The following is a 22,549-nucleotide window of genomic DNA, read 5'->3' on the forward strand; positions in this document are numbered from 1 at the left end:
GAAGAGAAGCACTACATGGGCAACTGCATACACTCACTACCGTTATATGGAGTCAGGAAAAAATACCAGAGAAATGGAAAGAAAGCCCGATAATTCATATCAGATATACGATAATATTCTAAGAGTTATAAGCAATGGAACGTAATGGTAGAGCTAGGATTTCTCAAAAAGCTAATCAGGTTAACAAGTATGTATGTCAACTGCTCCAGAAGTAGAATAAAAGTGAGTGAGATAATGTCATATCCGTGTGAGGTATCGGGTGGTCTGAAGCAAGGTTCCTGATAATGTACAATATTATCTTGGAAAAAGTTATAAGAGCAGCGGTATTGACCAGGGAAGTCTTTGGTATTGATGGCCGAAGGACTCTCTTGGCTTTCGGCTATGACATTGACGTGGTTGGAAACACTTTAATAATGGTAAAGGAGTTATTTAATAAGTTGATAGACAGACGGAAGTAATGGGGTTTAAAATTAACGAGGAAAAAATAAAATAAACGAAATACATGTACGTTGGTAAAAGAACGAGAAGAGATATGATAATGCAAAACGTTTTAATGAGAAAGTACAATATCAAGAGGGTAACAAGTTTTAGGTACCTAGAGGCCACAATCAACGAGGAAAACGGTATATTCGGCGAAGTTAAAATAAGAACATAATGTGGCTATAGATGAATGTACGCTCTAAAATGAGTTATTCTCTCCCCCCTATCAGAAATCTATCCTAAAGATCAAAAACTAAAATATATCAAACAGTTATACGATCAATGATCATCTCAGAAGTGGTACTGGAGAGTGAGACTTGGACCACGCAAAGACCCAAGAATAGAGCAGTTCCGTCCAAGAACAAATCACGAACTGACTGAGCTCTATGAGGAATCAGATATTATCGAAGTAATTAACGTTGGGTTGAGATGGGCTGAAAATGTCGGTCTACATATACAACCAGAGTCTCGAGTGAGGGAGAGAGAGATTTATGGGGAGACCGAATATGAGATTGAGGGGCAACATCATTGCAGATTTGAAGGCAAGGGGAATACGATCCTGAATTAATACAACATTGAGAAGGATGGAGAATGATCATGTCGTCAGCGAAAACTCTGGTTGTAGAGCCACAAATGATGATGATAGTGGGGCAAGAAATAAAAAAATACGACCGCTTTCCGCAAGGTCATATCAGGTCTTAATTTCCTGAAAGATCAATTATATCGGGTCATGGAAAAGCGTATCTGAAAATTTTACAAATTTTAATTCCTTCATGTTTCAATGCTTGTATTTAATTATTTAATTACTACCGAACACATTGAAGTTTCTAGTTTTCTATTTTTTTTCTCTAAAGTTATTTAAAAACTAAAGTGGATAAGTTTACTAGCAAATATACAAGAATTAAAAGCTAGAATTTCACTGAAATGCAGAGGTGTCAAAAAATATACTTGCGTTAAAATTTGCCAAGAATTGCAAAAGAAGTTTTCCTATTTTATTGCCAATAATTATGCTTATTTTGATTATTAAAAAATATAGATTATTTTAAGTCTATATACTTTTTATTATTAGTTCATGTTTTTCATTTCAACTCGCATCTACGTCTGACGATTTGACATTTCTTGGTACGGTTGGACAAAATTGCATTAAAATGTTACAAACTCTTTCTAGTTAGAAGATGTATATTAAAACGGAAGTCTAAGAAGACGTGGTAAATATGTGTCTACATAGCAATCTTAATCTAAAATTCGATCTGTATAAATGCTTACGTAAACTTTTTTATTACAGCTATAATTCTGATACAAACTTAAATCGTTACATGGAAAACTATTTGGATTTATTCAATGCCACGATCAAACTTAAAGTCAATCAAACAACGGGCAGTACCGCCATTTTTGTCAACTCAAGCCCCAGTAATGGAAACTGGACTCAGTTTGACACCTCGTCACCTCAAGATCCAAATTCCGAATTGTGGGGAGATAGTAAGTTTGATATTATAATTTATTAATTTCAGATTTTAGCATTTTTCTTACTGTGAAGGTTAAGTTTCTAGTATAGCTTTTTGTTCAACTCAAACTACTAAAATTGAAAATTAAGGGCAAAATTTTGACAGTAATTAACGTTTATCATCATCATAAAAATATATATTTTTTAATTATTAGTGCACTACTTCAATTACACAAGTGATCCTTGGGATCCAAGCTCATATCCAATACCACGTTTCGCATCAGAATACGGTTTTCAATCACTACCGTTCGAAGATACTTGGATGACAGCCACCAACGATACCTCAGATCTGATATTCGACAGTCAATTTATGAAATGGCGTCAACATCGCCAGAATGGCAATCAAGAAATCGCCCACCTTATAGCTGAAAATTTGAATTTGCCCAGTTCAGATAGTGATGATTATAGTAGTGCCATGATTTATTTATCAGAGGTGTATGCTGCCCAGGCTATGAGAATGCAAACTGAACATTATAGAAGGTATCGAAGTTATTTAACTGAGGATGGAAGAGGAATGACTATGGGTGCTTTATTTTGGCATTTGAATGACGTTTGGGTCGCTCCTAGTTGGTCAAGCATTGGTAAGTATAATGATCTTCTAATGAGCTTCTAATTCAGTGCATATGACTTGCTTTCAAGACGAAGGTCTTTATGGGCATGTGCAACTATGCGAATAGTCCGATATTGTGATTCTGTACATGTTTTTACCCGTTTGTTAAGGTCTAAATTAAAATATAAAATATTTACAAGGTATTTATTTACTACTATTTATATGCAATTTAATATAGCGCCAATATTCCGAACTTTACTAAACTGTCAACTAGCCTCCCAGCGGCGACATGGCTCCTTATATACTCGGCGGACATTTGTTCGAGTTCGCATGCCTGTTTGGCCAGGCTTGCCAGGCTTCTCAGATTTTCGGCAAGCAACTCCCCCTTTAGAAAACACAAAGTGTCCCAAACGTCCTTATAGGTTGGGTTCTGATGTGACGCCTCTTTGGTAACCGGGTAAAAGATCTTTCTACTAGCCTCTTTATCTTAAGCTTTCTATGAAAAACTTTAGCTATTCCTCCAAACATTTGTACATCCTTAGCTACACAATGTGACAGACCATACTCAGCTGGAGCAGTAAAGTCTTGCCGTACTTCAGAGGTCACGCCGTACCGACTCTTTCGGACAATTGCATGAATTCATTGAATGTCAAATTTGACCTTGGTTGGATTTGCCGCAGATCAGGGTCTTCGTAATTTATATAATTAAGTGAATGGCTTGAGCTTTACCTCTGGGCGGTTTTTGTACTTTTGTATTCTGTGAAGAACATTATTGATGGCTTTCGGCACTTTCTAAGGCCCATCCCAAGATATTCTATGACAGGCTTTTTAGGGTCATAAAACCAAACCATGTCACCGTTCTTGTACTTCTGGTCTTTGGCATTGACATCATAGACGTTTTTAATCCGATCGCTGGCATCTTAAATGAAACTGCGCACTTGAAATATATACATTCTTCAACGCAGCTCACTGACGTAGTCCTCTGGCAACATCTATCCTAGTGGCTAGAGACTACTTTCGCGAAATACCGATTAATGGTTCTATTCATGCGTCTCTTCGTAGCATCTGACTATGGATGTAATGCAGTACCCTTTGTTTTCTTGATTCCAAGTGTCTTACCGATGCTCTGAAACCAGTTGGATTCAAAATTTCATTCTTGGTCTAAATGTAGTTCCAAAGGTACACCAAATCGGCAGATTAATTCTTTTATTAAAGCGTCCCCGATAGAAGAGGCTTTTTGGTTTAATAAAGGCTAGACCTCAGCCCATTTGCTGAAGTAGTCCATCACGACCATGATGTATTTATTATATTCTTCGGATTCGGAAAACGGACCAACAAGGTCATTAGCAACCCTTTCAAAGGAACTTCCCATATTATATTGACGCATCAAAACCTTCTGCATTTCGTACGGCCTATTAATTGCCGCACATACAACGGATTTTCTGAAGAATTTGCCTTTTCCCTATGCTGTTGCAGTATTTTTTCGGCTGCAAGAGTCTATTTTCCAAAATTAGAGAGTTTCATTGTGCCCAATATGAGTCAACATTGGGAGAATACTTGGCAACTTCATCCCAAGTTGGCTTCTTTCCATCCTTTATCCAAGTTAGTTCTATATGGATATCGGGACCTTTCTCTCAATCTCTAATAAGATCCCCGTTTTGCCATGTATCGATGGTCGTTTTTAACAACTGAGCATCTTTCTTCTTTGCCCGCTTACAATATGTGCAGTCCTCTAGACGTGGTCGTCTTGATAGGGCATCGGCATTTTCATTGATTTTCCCTGCTCGATGTTCACTGTCAAGTTAAACTCTTATAGCCTCTCTATAGATAAAGATTTAAATGGCAAGATGGATCTTGCCACTTGAATTGCTTGCTCCGGATTTTTAAATTGAAAAAGCCATTTTAAAGCTGCATGATCAGTTTGCAGTAGAAATGTCTTGCCATAGAGGTACTTGTAGAAGTGCACTTGCTGCAGTAGCAACTCTTGGCGAGTTGCGCTCTGACTTGGACAGCGTTTTATTAAAATAGCTAATGACTTTTTCTTCTTGCCAATCCTAGATTTGAGACAACACAGCTTCTATGCCCGCATTGCTAGCGTCGGTGTCCGGTACACATTTTACCTCAGGTCGGGTATAGCTCAGACTAGGTATATTTGTCAGAGTCTCGTTTAGGATATCAAAAGCTTTCTGACAGTCCTGGGAACATTGGGACTTTCAGTCTTCTTCTATCTCGTTGGTCAATGGTTTGGCGATGTTGGTAAATATTTCCACATAACATCGGTAGTAAGTGCATACTCCTTCCAAGAAGCTGCATAGCTTATGCTTGTCGTTGGGAACTGGCCAAACTTTGACAGTCTGGATCTTTTCCTTGTCAACCGCAACTCGTGGACTGGAAACGATGGGACCCAGATACTGCATAGCCCTTTGAAACAGATGACATTTCTTTAAACTCAACTTTAATCCAGAGTCTCGTAGCCTCAGGAACACTTCTGCTAGATTTTTTAGTGATCTGTGGTCCTCAAATGATTTTCGTACCACAATATTGTCATCAAGGTAAACCAGGTAATAAATCTTCCAGGACAGTCCTCTTAAAATTGTTTCCATCCGTTCCAGCCATTCAAAAGTGGCAGAAGCATTGCACGGTCCAGTCGTTAAATTGCCATAATCCAGCACTTATCGTGAAGGCCGTCTTTTTTCCGACCTTCAGGGACCAACTCAATTTACCAGTATCTACACTTCAGGCTTAGGGTTCAAATGATCTTTGATCCAACCAGGGTATCCTAAGTGTTACCAATACGAGAAAGAAGATAACTGTCTGTATCGCAGGATCGGGTCAAATCGTTTCTCTTTTTTACCAATACCACCAGTGAAGACCATAGACTGTTGGATGGGTTTTTGACGTCTTTCTTGACCATACTATCAACAATATTATCAGCCTCCTATCTACTGTCGGCCGGAGGAAACGAGCATTTTCCGTTTTGATTTTGTGCTAGACTACATTGATCCTGCTTTTCTTACCAGTAACAAAAACATCTCGATATTTATACACTAAATGCCTCAGCCTCATTCTTTGGTTTGGCGTTAGACCAGCGCCTGACGACGACACCAGCTCTTCTACTTCTTTCGGAATGGCTTCCTGGTTGGTTCCCACATCCGCAACTTGTCAATTCTTTAATTCTCCGTTCTTTAATAACACAGGATAGTATGATTGACATTCATTACCGTCACAGGAATACTCCTTCCAGCACCTACAAGGGTTATGCATTCCAGGTTCAAACATGACTATTTCATCAACTGTGGTCTTGCTATTAACGCAACCCTTCAAAACGATTTCGCTCGGTTTTCGTCTCAAGGCGACTCAAACAATCGTAAAATTCTTAAGATAGTGTCAGGACCGAGACACGGTCGGATAACGGACATAATCTGGTTTTGAATTAAAACAACTAAAATATATGAACAGGTTCATACATCGGAATTTATCGTAGTTTTATTTTTGACGGACCAGAACGTATCAGATTTTTTTGTTTCTGCTTCAAGTTTGTGTAGCAGTTGATATAATGTAAACTATGTCATCCTAAAATACTCGTAAAATTTTATATCATCATCGATGAGAAGAAGGACTAACGTTCCAAACTCCCCTTGTACAGATCTCGTCTTCCATGCACTGTGAACCTATTTTTGTCTAAGATTACTCGCTTTTCTCCTTTTGTTTACATTCTCTTCCTCCTCTAAGGCAAGGGCTATGCCCAATTCACTATTTTGTTACTAAACATTATAACTATTAAAAAAATAATAATAAAGTCAGATTTTTTAATTACAACAAAATGAAAGCAAACGGAACACTGGCGAGATCCAGGATAGTGTGGTTTGAAGACGAACGTGCCGGGGGAAGAGCATCACTCGGCCGTTTCCTGATCCTGACACCATCTGGCCTTTCCAATCTTAACCCAGCAAATGAAGCAACTGCGTAGCGAGTGAGATCACCTTCACACCTGCATTCCATCACAAATACTAGGGAAGGATGCTATTTATTCACTTTAAATCTTACTGCGCTCATTGGTGCAGTATTTTGCTTAATGCGAGAACTGTGCACGTGTTAGATTCAACTTGAGATTTTTTTATACGAAAATTTATTAAATAGTTAAATTATAATGTTTTCCCAGTCTACACAAATTGTTTAGAAAAGGGAACAAATCCTATACTCTGGTTTTTTTCTTTCGCCGCCTTTGTTTCGTTACCAAAGTCACATACATGTGCGTGAGCGTTTGTAACCTTCTAGTCCCACCCTACCCCTTTCGTACGTAGCTGCAATACAAATAATGCGCAATTTTATGTTTTTTGTTTCTAGTTTGTGCACATTATACGCAACTATTGCAGCCGCTGAAAAAAACTGCGGTATAAAAGTAACTGTGTCAGACACCACCTTTAGTATCTCAGAAAACATTGTAGCGTCTTTAACGTTTTTTTAAGGTGTGAATTAAAACACTCGATGCATAAAAATAATCATCTGATTTAATAAATCTTTTATCGGCTTACAAATAGATAATAGGTAATATATCCGTATAGCAGTTTTTAACAATTATCAAATAATAAACTGAGAACAAAAGAAATGTTATAATAATAGAACTAATAATTTTAATAGCAATATTGATATTATCTATTCGTCTGATATTAATTTCATGTCGGTCTCTATGAAATTTAATAAGTTCAACTAAATATTCAGGTATTAAAGTTTTGGCTATTTCATGGACCATGGAACCCATATACACTTGTTGACTTTGTTTAATATTTAGTTTATAGAGCTCTGCAACATACTGACTGATATGTTTCTTAAATGGAACACGCCTTTTATACACGTACACACTAAATACTATCAGTTAAAACTACTAGAAACATATATATACTGTATTTACTTACTACTATTTATTTCGATTTAAAAGTCGCGCCAATATTCCAAGTTGAACTGGCCTCCTAGTGGCGAGGGTTCTTTATATATTAGCTAGACCATTATTCCGGAAGATTCGTTAACCTTCCACGTATCTTCAGAGAGGTCGCGCAGAGTGCCCGTCGCCTGCGCCATCAACATAATTCCCGTATGACGAAGAACAACTGGTATATTCTCGGCGGTACATTGTTTATAACATACACAACATCGTACGTTGATCATGAGTTACCAACTAATATATCTAAGATTAACAAAAAGAGTATAATATACTTACTTTAAGTTGGTACATTAGTAAAAGTCCACAAAAAATATAAAATAACATCCATTTTTTTTGCTAGATTACACCGGTCGTTGGAAAATGCTCCATTACTTCGCCAAAGACTTTTTCTCTGATGTAATTGTCACTGGATATATAAACCCAAACAGGGAACTACTTCTCTTTACTGTTAACGATAAGTTGACTGATGTCGAAAACGCCACTCTCAGAGTTAGAATCTACAAGTATGACAGCTCAGATTTCGAGCCTGTTTATGAAAATAGTTATGTCTATAATCTCGTAAGTTGTATTATTATTATTATTATTAAAAAGTGTTTTCATATTAATCATTTTTTTTAGTACTCGGGCACTTCCAAATTAGTGCAATCATTGAAAACCGATGACCTATTAAGTGAACAAAATTGTGATAAAAACACCTGCTTCTTTCATTTAATACTGGAGGATAAAACTAATGGTAGTGTGATAATAAGTCCTCAAAATTATGTGTTTCCAGGGAAACTAAAGGAGGCCAATCTACCAAAATCTAATTTAGTTGTAAGTTAAAGTATATCATCTTATACTGCTTAAACATCTAGAAGTTTTTAGATTGAGGCTGTAACAGAAACAGAAAAAGCTAACACTTTTGAGGTGACACTAACATCTGACAATATTGCTTTGTTCGTGTGGGTGGATTCGCATGTGGTTAGAGGCAGATTTTCCGAAAATGGTTTTATGCAAGTTTTGGCAGTCAAAACTGTCGAGTTTTATAGCGATTCCAATATTACAGCCAACGAATTGCAGAAATATTTAACTGTTCGTCATTTAACTTCTTGACTCCTTGTGAGATTGTTTTCCGATTTAAGTGAAAAATTGCAATAAAATATAATAACTTATGTTATCATTTCATTTAAACTTATATCATAAATTTAATGTTTCAAGAAGTTTTTTCCGAACTCACTACGCAGGTTTTTAAAATTGGTTTAATTACAGTTTATCTAGCTAATATCGTTTAATTCTACTCAACTTGTACAATACGTGAATTGTTATCAGTGATGTGTTGTAAGAATCTAAATAATTTGCTTAAAAGACAAAAGTGAACTGTTTATATATTTTATAAAGAATGTATAAATATAATAAGAAAAAGAAATAAAATACAGTAAAATGACAAAATGTACTTAAATAAAACGTACTTACTCGGTTCAACTTATTTGCTGGCTTAACCCCTTCTTGCTCAGATGCTCAGAAGACGATATCCATTTCTCTATTCTCTATATATTTAGTTTTATCAACTTAATTAGTAGTAATAATAATTGAATTAAACACCGAAATATAGCGATCTCCCTACATGGCAGGTTCAGAGTTCTAAAGTTTTAGAAATATCAAAATAAGTAATTTTTGTCCAAAAATATACGAACTAGTTTCTTCATATGTGTGAAACAGAATATTGAACTTTTAAAACTAAATACTACTATAAGATTCTGTATTTTTTACAATTTTTATTACACAATATTCTGGTAACCAAGCGGGCAAATCCACGGATCTGGCCCTACACCACCTCGTGAAGGAAGGTGGAGGGTGCTCTGGGTAGTGGCAAGGCCTGCCTGGGTGCGTTTCTAGACATTGAAAGGGCATTTGACAACACCCCTTTCGATATAATCTGCCAAGCATTCGAGAGTCGCGGCTCAGAACCCTGTTTAGTTAGCTGGATAGAGGCCATGCTCTCGCAATGTCATGTATCTGCCCAGCTTAACAGCGAGATTTTCAAAACGTTGGCGGCTAGAGGCTGCCCGTAGGGAGGAGTATTGCCCCCTACCTTGTGGTGCCTTATAGTCGACAGCCTGATAAATCTTTTAAACAATGCTGGCCTATACACACAGGCCTACGCTGATGATCTGGTAATCCTTTGCCCGGGGAAAGACGCCGCCTCAATGCGGCGCCCTATGATGAGAGTCCTGCGTATGGTGGACATATGGTGCCTCTCGGGGGGTCTTAGGATTAACGCCAAAAAAGCACAGCTCTTACTATTCACGAGGAAACGTAACTTTGGCACGCCCCCTGTTATATCTCTAGGTGACGTGGAGCTGCATTACTCCAGAAAGTGAGACCCCTTCTCACATATGGGACTATCGTTTGGTGGCCATGTACATAGAAAGCGAAAATTCGTGCTTGACTGGACAAAGTCCAACGCCTTACATGTCTCATGGGTTCTACGCGAACGGCGCCAACTAGAGCGCTTGAAACTCTGCTGAGCCTTCAGACTCTAGACCTCGTTGGGCAATTCGAGGCAATAAGGACTGCGTACAGGCTATACGTCCTCGGCAAACTACGTGCTGGCGAGACCGGTCACGCAAAAATGTGGTCACGGGCTATACAGGAATGTCCTCTGCTTCTGATGGGCAGTGCCTGCATGACTCCAGTGACAGTGGACTGCGAGGGATTCGTGACACACATTGCAGGCAGAAAGGAGCGGCAGCATTTCAACAGACATGCATTGCTAAATAGGGGGACCATCTGGTACACAGATGGCTTCAGAATGAATAACAGAGCTGGATCAGAGCTTTGTGGTGGGATCCCACATACCAGTAGGGCATATCGCTGGGGGAGCACGCCACTGTCTTCCAGGTCGAAGTATTCACTTTATTAGATATTATATTAGATTATATAGACAGAAACTCCTAAGCTGCGGACACTGCAATACAATAGTATCAATATAAAGGTAAGCTCCTAGCTTGTACTAGAGTGCATAGAAGTCCTGGAAAAACTGGTGCAGGTTGGCTGCAGGGTCCAGCTCGTCTGAGTACTTTGCCATGCAGGTAACGAGGAAGCGGACTCTTGGCAGACTGGGATCCGCGATTGTGCCGATGGAGCCGGAATCCATAATTCGTATCGCCCAATACGTAGCGATCGCGTCAATGAAAGGTCTGCTGGACAAGTGGATCCACCGAAGATGGACTGAATCCCCTGGTATGAGACAGGCTATAGCGCACAGAGGTCGGCCCTCTGCCTGTCTCACCAAAAATCTACTACGTCTAAAAAGTTGCGAAATTCGGCTAGTGACAGGTCTTTTAACCAGACACTGGCTCTTAAGAAGCCATTTCTATACCATCGGTATTGCGGACAACCCGGAATGCCGGTGGTGCTGGGAGGAGGATGAAACCGTTGATCATGTGGTCGGGAAGTGCCCAGCACTCACGCGTGCCATGTTCAAATACTTGAGTAACACTTTCAGTGCACCGAGTGACTTTAAGTCCTTCAGAGCAGAGAGCCTTATCGGTTTTTCTAAAGCCATTGTGTAAACCAAGCATCGAAACGTTGCTTTAATTGCTTGTTAAATAAACTACTTAACATAAATAGTCTTTTAATTATAAAAAGAGAACCTCAGATTGCTTAAAACTATAAAAAGACCTGGAACCTCTCCATAAATTATCGTTTAGTTTTATAGTTTTACCTACAGGGTTCAGTTTTTAATGGTTCATCTTGTTTGAAGGTCCCATTTGAGCCTCTTTTTATTAATTTTGTTTACTTACGATTACTTACTTACAATCACTAAAATTGTAGCTTGAATTTCCTAAATGTACTTGCTTGCTTTAACTAAAGCTTCATGACATTTTAATCAGCTTTGTTGTTTATCTTAGAAACAACTGAATGTAGACAGCCAACGATAGTTAGGTGAAAATTTTGTAATCTGACGATGTTTCATTGCGATGTCCCAGCACTAGACCATACAAATGGTGGCCAAGGTCATTAGACAGCGGCCCTTTCTCTATTCCAGTGTTACTCAAACTTTTTTGGTGACAGAACCCTTTTAAAAAACTAAATTTTTAACGGAACCCTAAACTCTAAACTAAAAGCAAAAGCTATGTGAATTGTTTATTAATAATCATACAAAAAAGATAGATACAGGTCCACTTTAATACATGCATTCATTTATTATGGCTGCTGGCGGAGCCCTACCGGAGGTTTCGCGGAGCACTTTGAGTAACGCTGCTCTATTTTATGAGTGTGACAAAGGAGTTAAAGTAAGAATTGCCAACTGGATTTAATTCGTCTCTAGGAGACATTGATTAAGGCGACCATGCTCTGTACCTGTGGGGTATACCCCATTCTGAATATCCAGAATATTTCCTACTACCCCTTTTGGGTCAAGGAGTTCCCTATCAAATTTTGGAACCACAGATCTATATGCTCCCCAAAATCCTTGAATTTTTTTTAGTTATTTAGACCATTTGATCACCTGCACGTTTGTACATTGCGTTCTTCGCGTTTTTATTAATTCTTATTTTTTACAAAAATTGCATATCTTTTTAATTTTATCACAAGATAAGCACAGTTTTCTTTTTGCCCCATTTTCTTTATTAGAAACATTTTCTGTTATACAGTTGATATATTCGTTTACCCTGAAGTTGATCCATTATTCAAAAAACTTGGAAACTTTTCAACCCGATTTATTTCGTGCGTTGTCTGTGAGATAGTATTACCATCCATAGAATTATCATTCTCCTTGACATTGTCCTGATCCATTACTACCGCTTCGAAAATACTTTGATGCCCATTAATATTACCTCCTTTTCTCACAAAAATATCCTGCAAGACAACTGATATGTCATCAATGTTAAAGATCTCTGATTCTAATACATTAGAAATATTATGAACTACAATATCGAAGTTGTGTACTGAATTTTGCGTCAGGCTCGTCTCATAAAACGCCTAATCTTTTTATAAAATGGCTAGCCAGAAAGGAAAATAATGAATCTATAATTAATATTTGAGAATCTGGCCGCCGTTTATAAAACGACTGGTTTTATAATCTGGCTACGAAATAAATATACTGACGACGAGAATTGAAGAGACCTTCATGCACCATATTAAAGATAATCGAAAGACCAGGCTCGTTAAGTTATCTAATAGTAGTAATCAATAAAAAGCTAAAACTTCCTTGATTCTACGTACTCCCTTATTTTAACTGTTATTGTTCTCTGGAAATTATGTTGTCTGGTTTCCATAAGCCAAAACAATGTAAAATGAGCTGCGTATATGTCACGAAAATGTCTCTTTTAAAGGGACAGCTTCGTAACATTTTAGTTGTTATCTTAGAAACAGTTAAAGGTTTCATTTCATATTGACTACTAATGTGAGTCAAGTGAAGGTTCTAAGATCTGACAAATTAAAAAAGTGTGTTTCTAAGATAATAGCGCATTTCTAGCATAAGACAGGAGTGTGTTCTCGAGTTCGTTATAATATTAATTTATTATCATAGCTATCAATATTTTTAATGGCAATACTGACTGTGAGTAGAGGTCACATTTTTTCCAACGCATAAACCTGCTATAGTTTCCGAGATTTTTGTACTTGTACTTAAAAAAGTCACCATAAAAATTTTGAATATTTCGTTAAGGAATATTTCCAATGAATCGCTTCATTATAATTTAACTCGAAAGATTACCTATTTTTAACGATCGAATTATCATTAAAACCCAATAATGAATATTTATCTTTATTGGAACTGATAACTAAAAAGCTTTCTCAAAGTGTTTATTTTTGTTATAAATATGTTTTGGTTATGTCATCTGTTTTTTCTTAATCCTATTATCCCACACTTTTGAAGTGGACAAATGGTTGAATTCAAAACACTTAAAAAATCGCTCCAGTTTAATCGATTAGATTAATCGCTAAAAAAAATACTTTAAGTGGCTTGTTGGTACGAATTTAGTTCAGTGCCAGCTGAACGCTTGAACTGGCGAAAATGCGTTTATTTATATTCTTTTTGGCGCTTTTTGTGGCCCAGTGTCATGGTCGATCCAGTATGACCCAGAGTTTGGATGGTACCTGGGTTGGTAAGGAGACTGAATATTGTAAGTACATTTTGATTAAATAATTATTGTTGGGTAAACAAGGTAGTTAAAAAAAAGTACTTACGCACAAGTGGTCCATTAAAGTAACAGTTTTGTGGATTAAAATAATTCGAATAATTTGGAGAAACTTAAAATAGGTGCTGCATAATCCAGGCTTTTCCCAAATAAATGTTGAGATCCTTTAAATATGTGTAAAAACACTCTTCTTCTTTTTATATTTCGAGACGAGAAGATCGTAACGTCTGTTAATTACAAAGGCTTAATCTGGTTGGTTATCCTGTGAGACAGAGTTCCAGCTTTATTTCCGTCTCGATATCGTCGGCCTACTGGTTTCCTTTTACATGGCAACCTCTATTTCTATGTTCCTATGTTCCATTTTTGTGTTCCTTATAAAATTCTACATAGACTGTATTAATTTTTTTCTTCAAAATCCGGACTTAATCTCACAAATCAGTGAAATGTAATATAATATCTAATTTTAAAACGGATTGCATTTTAAAACATCGCTTCAGCAAAATTTCTTCATTTAAAAATGCTTGTACCTACCAATACTATACATTCCACATTCTTTTATTTATTTATATTTTGTGTTTGATATCTGCAATACAAACCATAAATTAATTTAATTTTTTTGTCGTTTTCGACGAAACAAGATTCTCGTTTTACTTATGCCTGCTATTAAATGATAAATAGGTACTTGTTCTTTGTTTTCCGACTCCTAGTGTTCATTATTTATTTCATGTTCTTTTAGAATCAATGAACAAATCTGTGTTAGTTAGAAAAGTTAAGTTCATAAATATTTCAATTATTAGTGTCGTTTCTTAAAATGGCTTACACTATTGCTGAACGCGTAGAAACAATTTTCATTTATGGAGCTTAAAATCGTTGCTTTGCAAGTACGGCGGCCATATTCAGCGAAAGACATCGTGAAAGAAATGTTGGACACCAGTACATCCGTGAGTTAGTACCTTAATTTGAAGAAAGAGGATCTATTGTCAATAAGAAAAGGAATGAGCCAAGACTGCTCAATAAGGCCGATAAGATTGAGGTTCTTGGTGAAGTTGCTATGACTCCTATTGCGTCCCTTCTTAAAGTTGCAGATCAAACTGGACTGTCGCGTGTCAGTCAGGAAATGATTAAAGCTTTACAAATTTCATCTATACAAGCTCCTAATTACTCAAGAATTAGGAGATAATGCCCAGACTGACATATTAAGTTTTGCGACATATACGGACAAGATTATTACTCAGTCCACGTTAATGAAGAATATCTGTTTCAGTGACGAATGCACTTTTTACTTAAATGACAAAGTCAACAAAAAAAACTGTCGTTATTGAAACGAACTTCAACCCTCACATTATTAGAGAGGGACATATGCAATACTCTCAATTTTTAAAATTTTTCTGGGTATATTAGGCAATCGTATCGTCGCTCCCCTCTTTATCAATGGAACTCTAAATAGTGCAAAATATTAGACACAACTATAAAACCTCTTGTAGTTCATGAGGTGGACAATTAAAGGGATGCCAATGGAAATCTTGCTCTAGATGAACATTTCCAGCAAGACAGAGTCCCTCCGCATTATGTACGCCCAGTAAGAGAGTGGTTGGATAATCATTACTCAGAGCAATAGATTGGTAGAAGGGGACCTATAGAATGGCCACCTAGGTCACCAGATCTGACCCCACTTGATTTTTTTTTATGGAGTCACTTGAAATCTGTTTTATTTAAAACTCAAGTAGATTTAATTCAACAATTGTTGAGTGTAGAAGTATTTCAACTGAAATTCTTTAAAACGTCTAAGAACAGTTTGAACTCATGCTAAACTTATGCTTAAAGAAGAATGAAACGCATTTTGTACTATTCATAAAGTAGTAAAGATAGGATTTCCAGTATTTCATTATCAGTATTATAATTTTTCAAGGAGTTGCATTATTTAAATGTACATAAAATACATTTCAATCATTTGTGAGGTTCAGTCAAACACAAAAATGGTAAAAGAAATAGGGGTTGACATTTATAAGTTTAGAGGTATTTCTACTGAGGATCTGAGGGTTACGGGTGACAACAAATCCCTCAAAAATTGTTCTCCTGTTTCACCTAATTTTCATCATTGGTAGAAGCAATATTAAATGGTGATCGTTTTTAAATTGTCACGGTTTGTAATTGTTGTGGTTTGTTGACCTGTGATTTTATGTGGTTTTAAGATTTCTGATTATGTTTATAGCTGATATTGAGGTTTGTTTCCTTCTCAATATGTCCACTATATATGGAGCAGCTGTTTGTCAAACGCTTTTGTTACGTCAATAAAAACACACATAAGCAGAGTAGCTAAATTTAATCGCCTTCTCTTTTACCCGTTTCACGATAAACAGGACATCAGTTGTCAATCCGTTCTTTCGAAAACCTTGTTGTTTATTTTTGTTTTGGATGGAGTGTTCTAGGATGCTTTTGAAAATGCTCAGTCATGAGCAGGTTTAGTGGTGCAAAACCAATATGCCTTGGTAGTTCTCCGGATTGGTTTTTGACTTGTTTTAAAAATTGGTATAGTGATACTTTTGTGCCACATACTTATTATTTTTAATTTTATTTTTAGCTCTTTTCCTTCAGTTCAGTTCCGGAGCTTTTCTGCTTTTTAATTTTCACACAAACTTCCTCCTCTGTAACCGTTAACCTATTCATGACCTCTTCCTCTGTATTTATGATTGAGGTTCTACCGTATTACCATAATTGTCATTTAGGGTTCTAAAATATGTTTCACACTCGTTCAGAGAAACGCTTTTGGTCTGGATATAGTCGTTTACGGATTTCTTTCTGTTTTTGAGCTTTCCAAAGTTTTCTCTGCGCTCCATCAAAATCCGGTTTCATGCTTCTTTATATTTTCTTGTTTCTTTATAGTTATTGCAGTTTTCCTCTGTTAATATACTTTGACATTGTAAATAGTTTTTTATTTTTTTTCTTCGGTCAGCCTTTTTACCACTGGTGTAAACCAAAGCTTGATTTTATTTCGCGGGTTTAAGTTTATGGTTCTTTTCCCTTTTGATTCGTTAGCTGCCCCTTGTATGCATCTCTTAATTATATTCCAACTGTATTCCACATTTTTGTCTGTTATGTTTCTTGATGTAAGTTTTCCACTTAGTCTGATTTGATATAAATATTTTCTGCATTCGTTATCCAATGATTCTATGTAGTATTTGTCAATCATTATTAATTTTTACTTTATTCTTCGATGCCCTTTTATAACGTACTTTCCGTGAATTAAGTTATGATCTATGCCACCAGAGATTAGTACCCTTATAGCTTGTATTTAATTCGGTGAGGTTTGATCTGTTTGTTGTTATACAATCGATAAATAAATTATTTCAAATTGATAAATGTTATTATTAATCTCTGATTGAATTTCTGGTCTCTGGTGTTGCAGTATGCGTATTTATGTTGTTCTTTGTTAGGAGAGTTGCTGCTCTTTTTCATTTACTATGTGTTCTGTAAAACTTTGCTTTACTCCGATTTTTTTTCACTTGGTTTGAATATGTCCGGAGCCTAGTGTAAGTAGTAGAGTAAGTGAGACTTTCAATATTCTATCGCTTACGTAGTCGAAGTTTCCTATTATGTCAGTGTATCTTTTGTGTAAAAGAATACCGACTCCCAAGTAGCCTTGTTAGTGTTTCGGTATGATCCTCAAATAAAAATAGACGCTTTGACTTTCACGGAAAAACTTTAGGCAAATACGCGACGCTGTTTAGGTTTTAATTTGTGCCTGTGTATATTTTGGTTATTATCATCAAACAGCTATACAGGTTGGCGATTAGAAGACTACACATAAGCATTATAAGTGGCAACATCGCTCCTCGCTTATTTTCTGGTTGATAAGCGGCGCGGCGGATTCTGATTTGCTATTTTCGGCACGGTACAGTCACCAGATCTCATTTTTCTGTTTGATTGCATACTGCACTGTTGAGTCTTAAAGCGCTTTTTTTCTCTTTTCTTTCGAATTTGTCTGAAATTAATACCAAGTCATCGGCAAAGCGAAGATGGCTCAGCTTCTCGCCATTGACGTTAATACCAAAGTTTTCAACTTTAGTATGATTAAACATCAATAGTATCTGTATAGTGTCTAATGACAGCATTCGGTTTCTTGTAAATATGCTAAATAAGTTTGGTGTAACGATAGTCGATTCTACAATTCGCGAGGGTCTGGAGCATACTACGATGGTCCACTGTATCAAAAGCCTTTTCACAGTCCACAAAAACGAGCACCGAGGGCACTATGCATTTTTCAATAATGATTTTTGCTTTATGGTGGCTCTTACAGAATTCTATCTATTCGTTTGATTAGTAGACATAAAATTTCTCTGTTAGCTTCTTGGGAATCATTCTCATGAAGAGTTTATAAATCTGCGAAAGTAAGTTGATTGGCCTATAGTTCAGTATTTGAGCTATATCACCTTTCTTATGCAGCAATATTATGATGGCCTTATTCCTAAAAAAATACTACAACGCCTCAACAATAGGATGATATAACAATATACCCTAGTTTGCGCTCTATGATTATTAGCATCAGTTCCTGGTTTTTCTGCATTTTATTGAGAACTTCGGTGTTACTTACTCTCTAAATTCAGGAGATGCATAATATTCTTCTATTAAAACATATTTCGAAAGCTCCAATGCTGCAGTTTCTCTAGCGAAGGGTTCCAACTTTCGCAGCCGTATTCGTTCCATATATACGTATTTTTATCCATCGGCAAAATTGCTTACCTTTTTTTGATAAACGTAAACTTGAAGCGCAACAAAATTTGTCAAAGTCGAAGTCAATTCACTCTCTCTCCCTCTCTTTCTCTTTCAATTGTCTCTGAAAGATGCGAGATCAGAGATCATCTAAACTGTTGGATATTTAAACCAACTTCTATATTCTTGTCTCTGGTATATGTATAGTGAGGAAGGAGATTTTATCTTTAATTTCGACTCGGGCTCTTCTAAGTAGAGGAAAGGTGAGATTATCCTGCGTATCTTGTTGTAGAACAACCATGGATTGAAGAATGATGACACCTCCTTAGATGCCAATAGTTCTTATACAAGAGATGCAGTCATAGTTATCCCTGTAAATTCGAAGCTGGTCTCTTTCTAATTAAAATACAGCACACACTCCAACACATATAAACAAGGCACCGTTAAAAGACCCATTTTTGCAATCATGCCTTTCTTACTCTCTTTCTTTGTAAATCAAAAATGCTATATACCTCTGTTGCATGAAAATAGCAACATTCCGGTTCTAAGAAGGTAAATTCCCATTTAAACCAATGCAGCCTTGGATTGAGTCATCTCCAAAAAGCCCACCTGTCACATGCATTTTCTACACGTGACAGGTCTCTCATAGAGAACATTACTCGATGTGTTTTATCTGCATTTAGATGTAATCTGTTCGAGCAAAACCAAGTATCAGTTCTCTCCTGTGTCTCTAGGAATTTGCAGCATAAGAGGCAGTCGTGTCATCAACAAAGAGAATGAATTTTTCAAGAGTTTTCATTTTAGGAAGATCATTTATGTATATTAAGAAGAAGATCGCACCGAGTCTGATCCTCGTATTACTCCCATGTTTACTACTCTATTTGCTGATGACACGCTCGCAACACCTACTACCTGACATCTGCACTTAAGGAAACACTCGACAACTGTTATGCTGTTTAGACTAAAGTTATAATGCTTAAGTTTTCGGAAAAGGATACCATTGTCATAGCTATTGACGTTAAGATAACTGCTAGGAAAATGCCGGGAATTCGATAATGATTTACACAATCTATTCGTGGTTATTTACGCCATCTTTACAGACTTAACAGACATATGATAGTGTCTTTAGAGCAAGCTTATGGTCAGCATTAGAAGAACTTAAAATATCCAGCAAACTCATAAGAATGATTAAAGTATGAGGGGAAGCATTATATGATACAATTAAAATAGAAGGCCAATACAGCGAAATATTTGATATAACAACTCGCCGTGATAAGAGAATGATAGAACGAACCGTATTAAATATGAGTGTTTTCGACAATAGCGGATCCAGACTAATTCTAGGGTATGCAGATAATTTAGTGGGAAGAATTACAATTAGGGTAAAGAAAGCCTTTATAAAACTCGAAAAAGAGGCAAAAAATATTGGAGGATTAAGAGTTAACGAGGAGAAAACGATTTATATGCATATAACACGAATCACAAGACGAGGTCGAATATAAGAGGACATACAGTCTTTTCGTTAGCAAGGGACATGCTAACATGAGATAACATTAAAGTAGAAATAAGACAGCGCATACTACAAGCAAATAAATACTATTATGCAACCCAGTAATTATTACGATCAAGAATCCTGCAGCAGAGAAACAAAAATAAATATTGTAAAAACTGAGAAACCAGCTGATTCTCTGCTATTCCGGAATAACAAGTGGCACATCGCACGAAATCTCGAAGATTAGCGAGAAGCTTCCGGAACAGCGTTATATACCCAGTATATAAGGAGCCGCATTGCCTATAGTAGTCGTCAGTTCAGTGAAGTAAATTTCGGAATATTGTCGCAAAATTTAAAGATCACTAGTAGTCTAGTGTAAATAAATTTGTCAGATATTTTCGACTTTTTTAATTCGACCAAACGAACGGATAAAACGCTACAATATATATAATACTATTATAACACCAGTTAGTTATAAGATATGCTAGCAAAACATGGACCATGGCCGTGCAAGCCATTTTACTACTCAATCGGTTTGAAAGGACGATCCTTAGCAAAATATTTGGAGTAGTTTGAAATCAAGAAACATTTCGCTATAGGATGCGTACGAACAACGAGGTATATGAACTATGTAATAGCCCAAGTATAGTACAAGAAATCAAGTCAAACAGATTAAGATGGTTCGAGGAGTAACTCAAGGCTAATTAAAATGGTCTGGGAAGAAACGCCCTAACGGAAAAGCCCTAAAACAAAAACCACTTGGATTCCCCAAACTACGTTGGCGGGATAATATCAGCAAGGACCTTCAAACACTGGGGGTGCTCAACTGGGAAAAAGCCACACAAGATCGAAGAGAATGGAAGAGAATTGTTGAGGTGGCCAAGACCCACCCCGGGTTTTAAAGCCATTGATGGATGAATATTATGGTCGACACAGTCAAAAGCCTTGCTTAGATGACACTCACTTAGCAAAACTGAGTAGTATTGGACCTCTAGAAATGCCTCTATTATATCTATGCTCTCTAATATTTATTTTACATTAATAACTGATATTGGCTTGTAATTTTGAGGTAATGAAGGTCGCGACTTATAAGAATTAGTATCACAGAGGCCATTTTCAGAAAATATTTTATTTAAAACAAATATTTATTAGTTGAATTAAGGGATTTATTAATCAGTTTTTTATAGTGTTCACTAGTTTAACCTTCAATTCATATGTATTTTTAATTTTTTGTTCAATTACTGCAAATTTATATCGATCTTTTTTTTAATTAGGGTATGAATTTCCTGTGACTGTGCCAGGAGGTGTATACACCGACCTTATGAATGTCGGTATTTTTGAGGACGTTTTTTACGGATACAATGATAACTCTTCCAGGTGGGCTGGACAGATAAACTGGACATACGCTCTTAACTTTACTGGTAACATAGAAAAGATATATAATTAAGTGACCAAAACAGTTACACATTTCTTTTAGTTGACGAAGGTCTTCTTGATAGAGATCACGTAAACATCGTATTTGAAGGAGTAGACACTTTTGCCACTATAGTCATTAATAATGTCACAGTTGGAGAAACTAGTAACATGTTTGTTAGATATGTATTTGATGTTAAACCAATTCTAAAGGTATTTTATGCCATTAATTTTAACTGTATTAACTTTTTCAATTATATGATTTATATAGGCGGAAGGAAACAATACCATCAAAGTGTTCTTCCAAAGCCCTATAGAGAGAGCGTTAAACCTCAATAATAAGCAACTTGAAAAATACGTCATCCCGTGGCAATGTCCTCCAGATGAATATAGGGGCGAATGTCATATTAACATGATCAGAAAAATGCAGGCTTCATTTTCTTGGGACTGGGGACCAGCGTTTCCTTCCATGGGATTATGGTAAGAAGATAAATCGCATCATTCATGAATTAATTAAAACAAATTATTCATCGTTACTTTTTTTTTTAATTATTTTGTCGAGAGGTTTTCTATCCCCAATTTTAAGTTAAAGAATGTTGTAAGAACTCAATCTCAGGAAAGAATGACGTCATTCTGGGTTAAGGATTTGGGTAGTTAGACTAGTTTTAGTTTGTTATAGGCACAGTAGTTTGAAACAGCCAAAAAGCTGATCAAAAATGAGAATTTTAAACTATTTAAAAATGTGTAGACTTTTAAATAGTCTAGGTACCTTTTCCAGGTCGGAAAATTTAAATTTAACCTCAAGATTACAAAGAACGTTGCTGTTAGTTGCAAAAATTAGCACTCGGGAGGTTTTTAGCTTTGGGAAATTTAAAAGGGTTATCAGGCCAAAGATTTTGGATTCAATATTCGAATTTTGAAAAACGTAGTGGCAAATTAAATATGACTTTACATCGATTAACTAGAAATATCGTAAAATGCCCCAAAATAGACATGAAAATTAACAATACAGAACTGCAACGTAACACACTGTAACGTACGTTCTTTCCGAATGTGTATATGATTTTTGATTACAATCCAGCATTCGGAGGTTGATAATAATCTGTACAAAATATATAAGTGTAGAAAAATACCAACCTATGTTCATCAACTTTCGACATTACACACAACTGTAATATATTATTGTAACGATATTGTAAACACCCAGAAACCAGCTGATTTTGCATCATTCTGGAACGACGTAAGAGGTACACCGCACGGCGTCATTAGCAGAAATCTTCCGGAACAGCGTTTTGCCTAGTATATAAGGAGCTGCTTCACCGATAGTTGTCAG

At 36.4% G+C, this 22,549-nt stretch overlaps 2 protein-coding genes and 1 long non-coding RNA gene across 4 annotated transcripts in view; 2 read left to right on the forward strand and 1 right to left on the reverse strand.

Annotated features, from left to right (window-relative positions):
- The window catches only part of LOC126736023 (beta-mannosidase-like), a 44,487-nt gene extending 35,860 nt beyond the window's left edge, over positions 1 to 8,627 (forward strand). The window contains exons 10-14 of one of the 2 annotated variants that reach the window (XM_050440212.1): positions 1,766 to 1,959; positions 2,140 to 2,565; positions 7,817 to 8,034; positions 8,095 to 8,289; positions 8,341 to 8,627. In XM_050440212.1, coding sequence (XP_050296169.1) covers positions 1,766 to 1,959; positions 2,140 to 2,565; positions 7,817 to 8,034; positions 8,095 to 8,289; positions 8,341 to 8,568 — 1,261 coding nt within the window. In that variant the 3' untranslated portion in view covers positions 8,569 to 8,627. The remainder of the gene's footprint in view (positions 1 to 1,765; positions 1,960 to 2,139; positions 2,566 to 7,816; positions 8,035 to 8,094; positions 8,290 to 8,340) is intronic. The other variant, XM_050440213.1, reaches the window with a different exon arrangement.
- Positions 7,024 to 7,919, reverse strand: LOC126736048 (uncharacterized). Its single transcript, XR_007660598.1, has 2 exons — positions 7,451 to 7,919; positions 7,024 to 7,396 (listed from the first exon to the last, which is right to left on the reverse strand). It is a non-coding gene; the product is annotated as an uncharacterized LOC126736048 (long non-coding RNA).
- Positions 8,628 to 13,413: 4,786 nt separating the features above from the next.
- Positions 13,414 to 22,549, forward strand: part of LOC126736026 (beta-mannosidase-like) — a 35,327-nt gene continuing 26,191 nt past the window's right edge. Inside the window, exons 1-4 of the mRNA XM_050440215.1 lie at positions 13,414 to 13,586; positions 21,078 to 21,224; positions 21,281 to 21,429; positions 21,488 to 21,696. Of these exons, the coding sequence (XP_050296172.1) occupies positions 13,478 to 13,586; positions 21,078 to 21,224; positions 21,281 to 21,429; positions 21,488 to 21,696 (614 nt within the window). The 5' untranslated portion in view covers positions 13,414 to 13,477. The remainder of the gene's footprint in view (positions 13,587 to 21,077; positions 21,225 to 21,280; positions 21,430 to 21,487; positions 21,697 to 22,549) is intronic.

The sequence above is a fragment of the Anthonomus grandis genome, chromosome 5, assembly GCF_022605725.1.
Source record: "Anthonomus grandis grandis chromosome 5, icAntGran1.3, whole genome shotgun sequence".
Classification (NCBI taxonomy): Eukaryota; Metazoa; Arthropoda; class Insecta; order Coleoptera; family Curculionidae; genus Anthonomus; species Anthonomus grandis.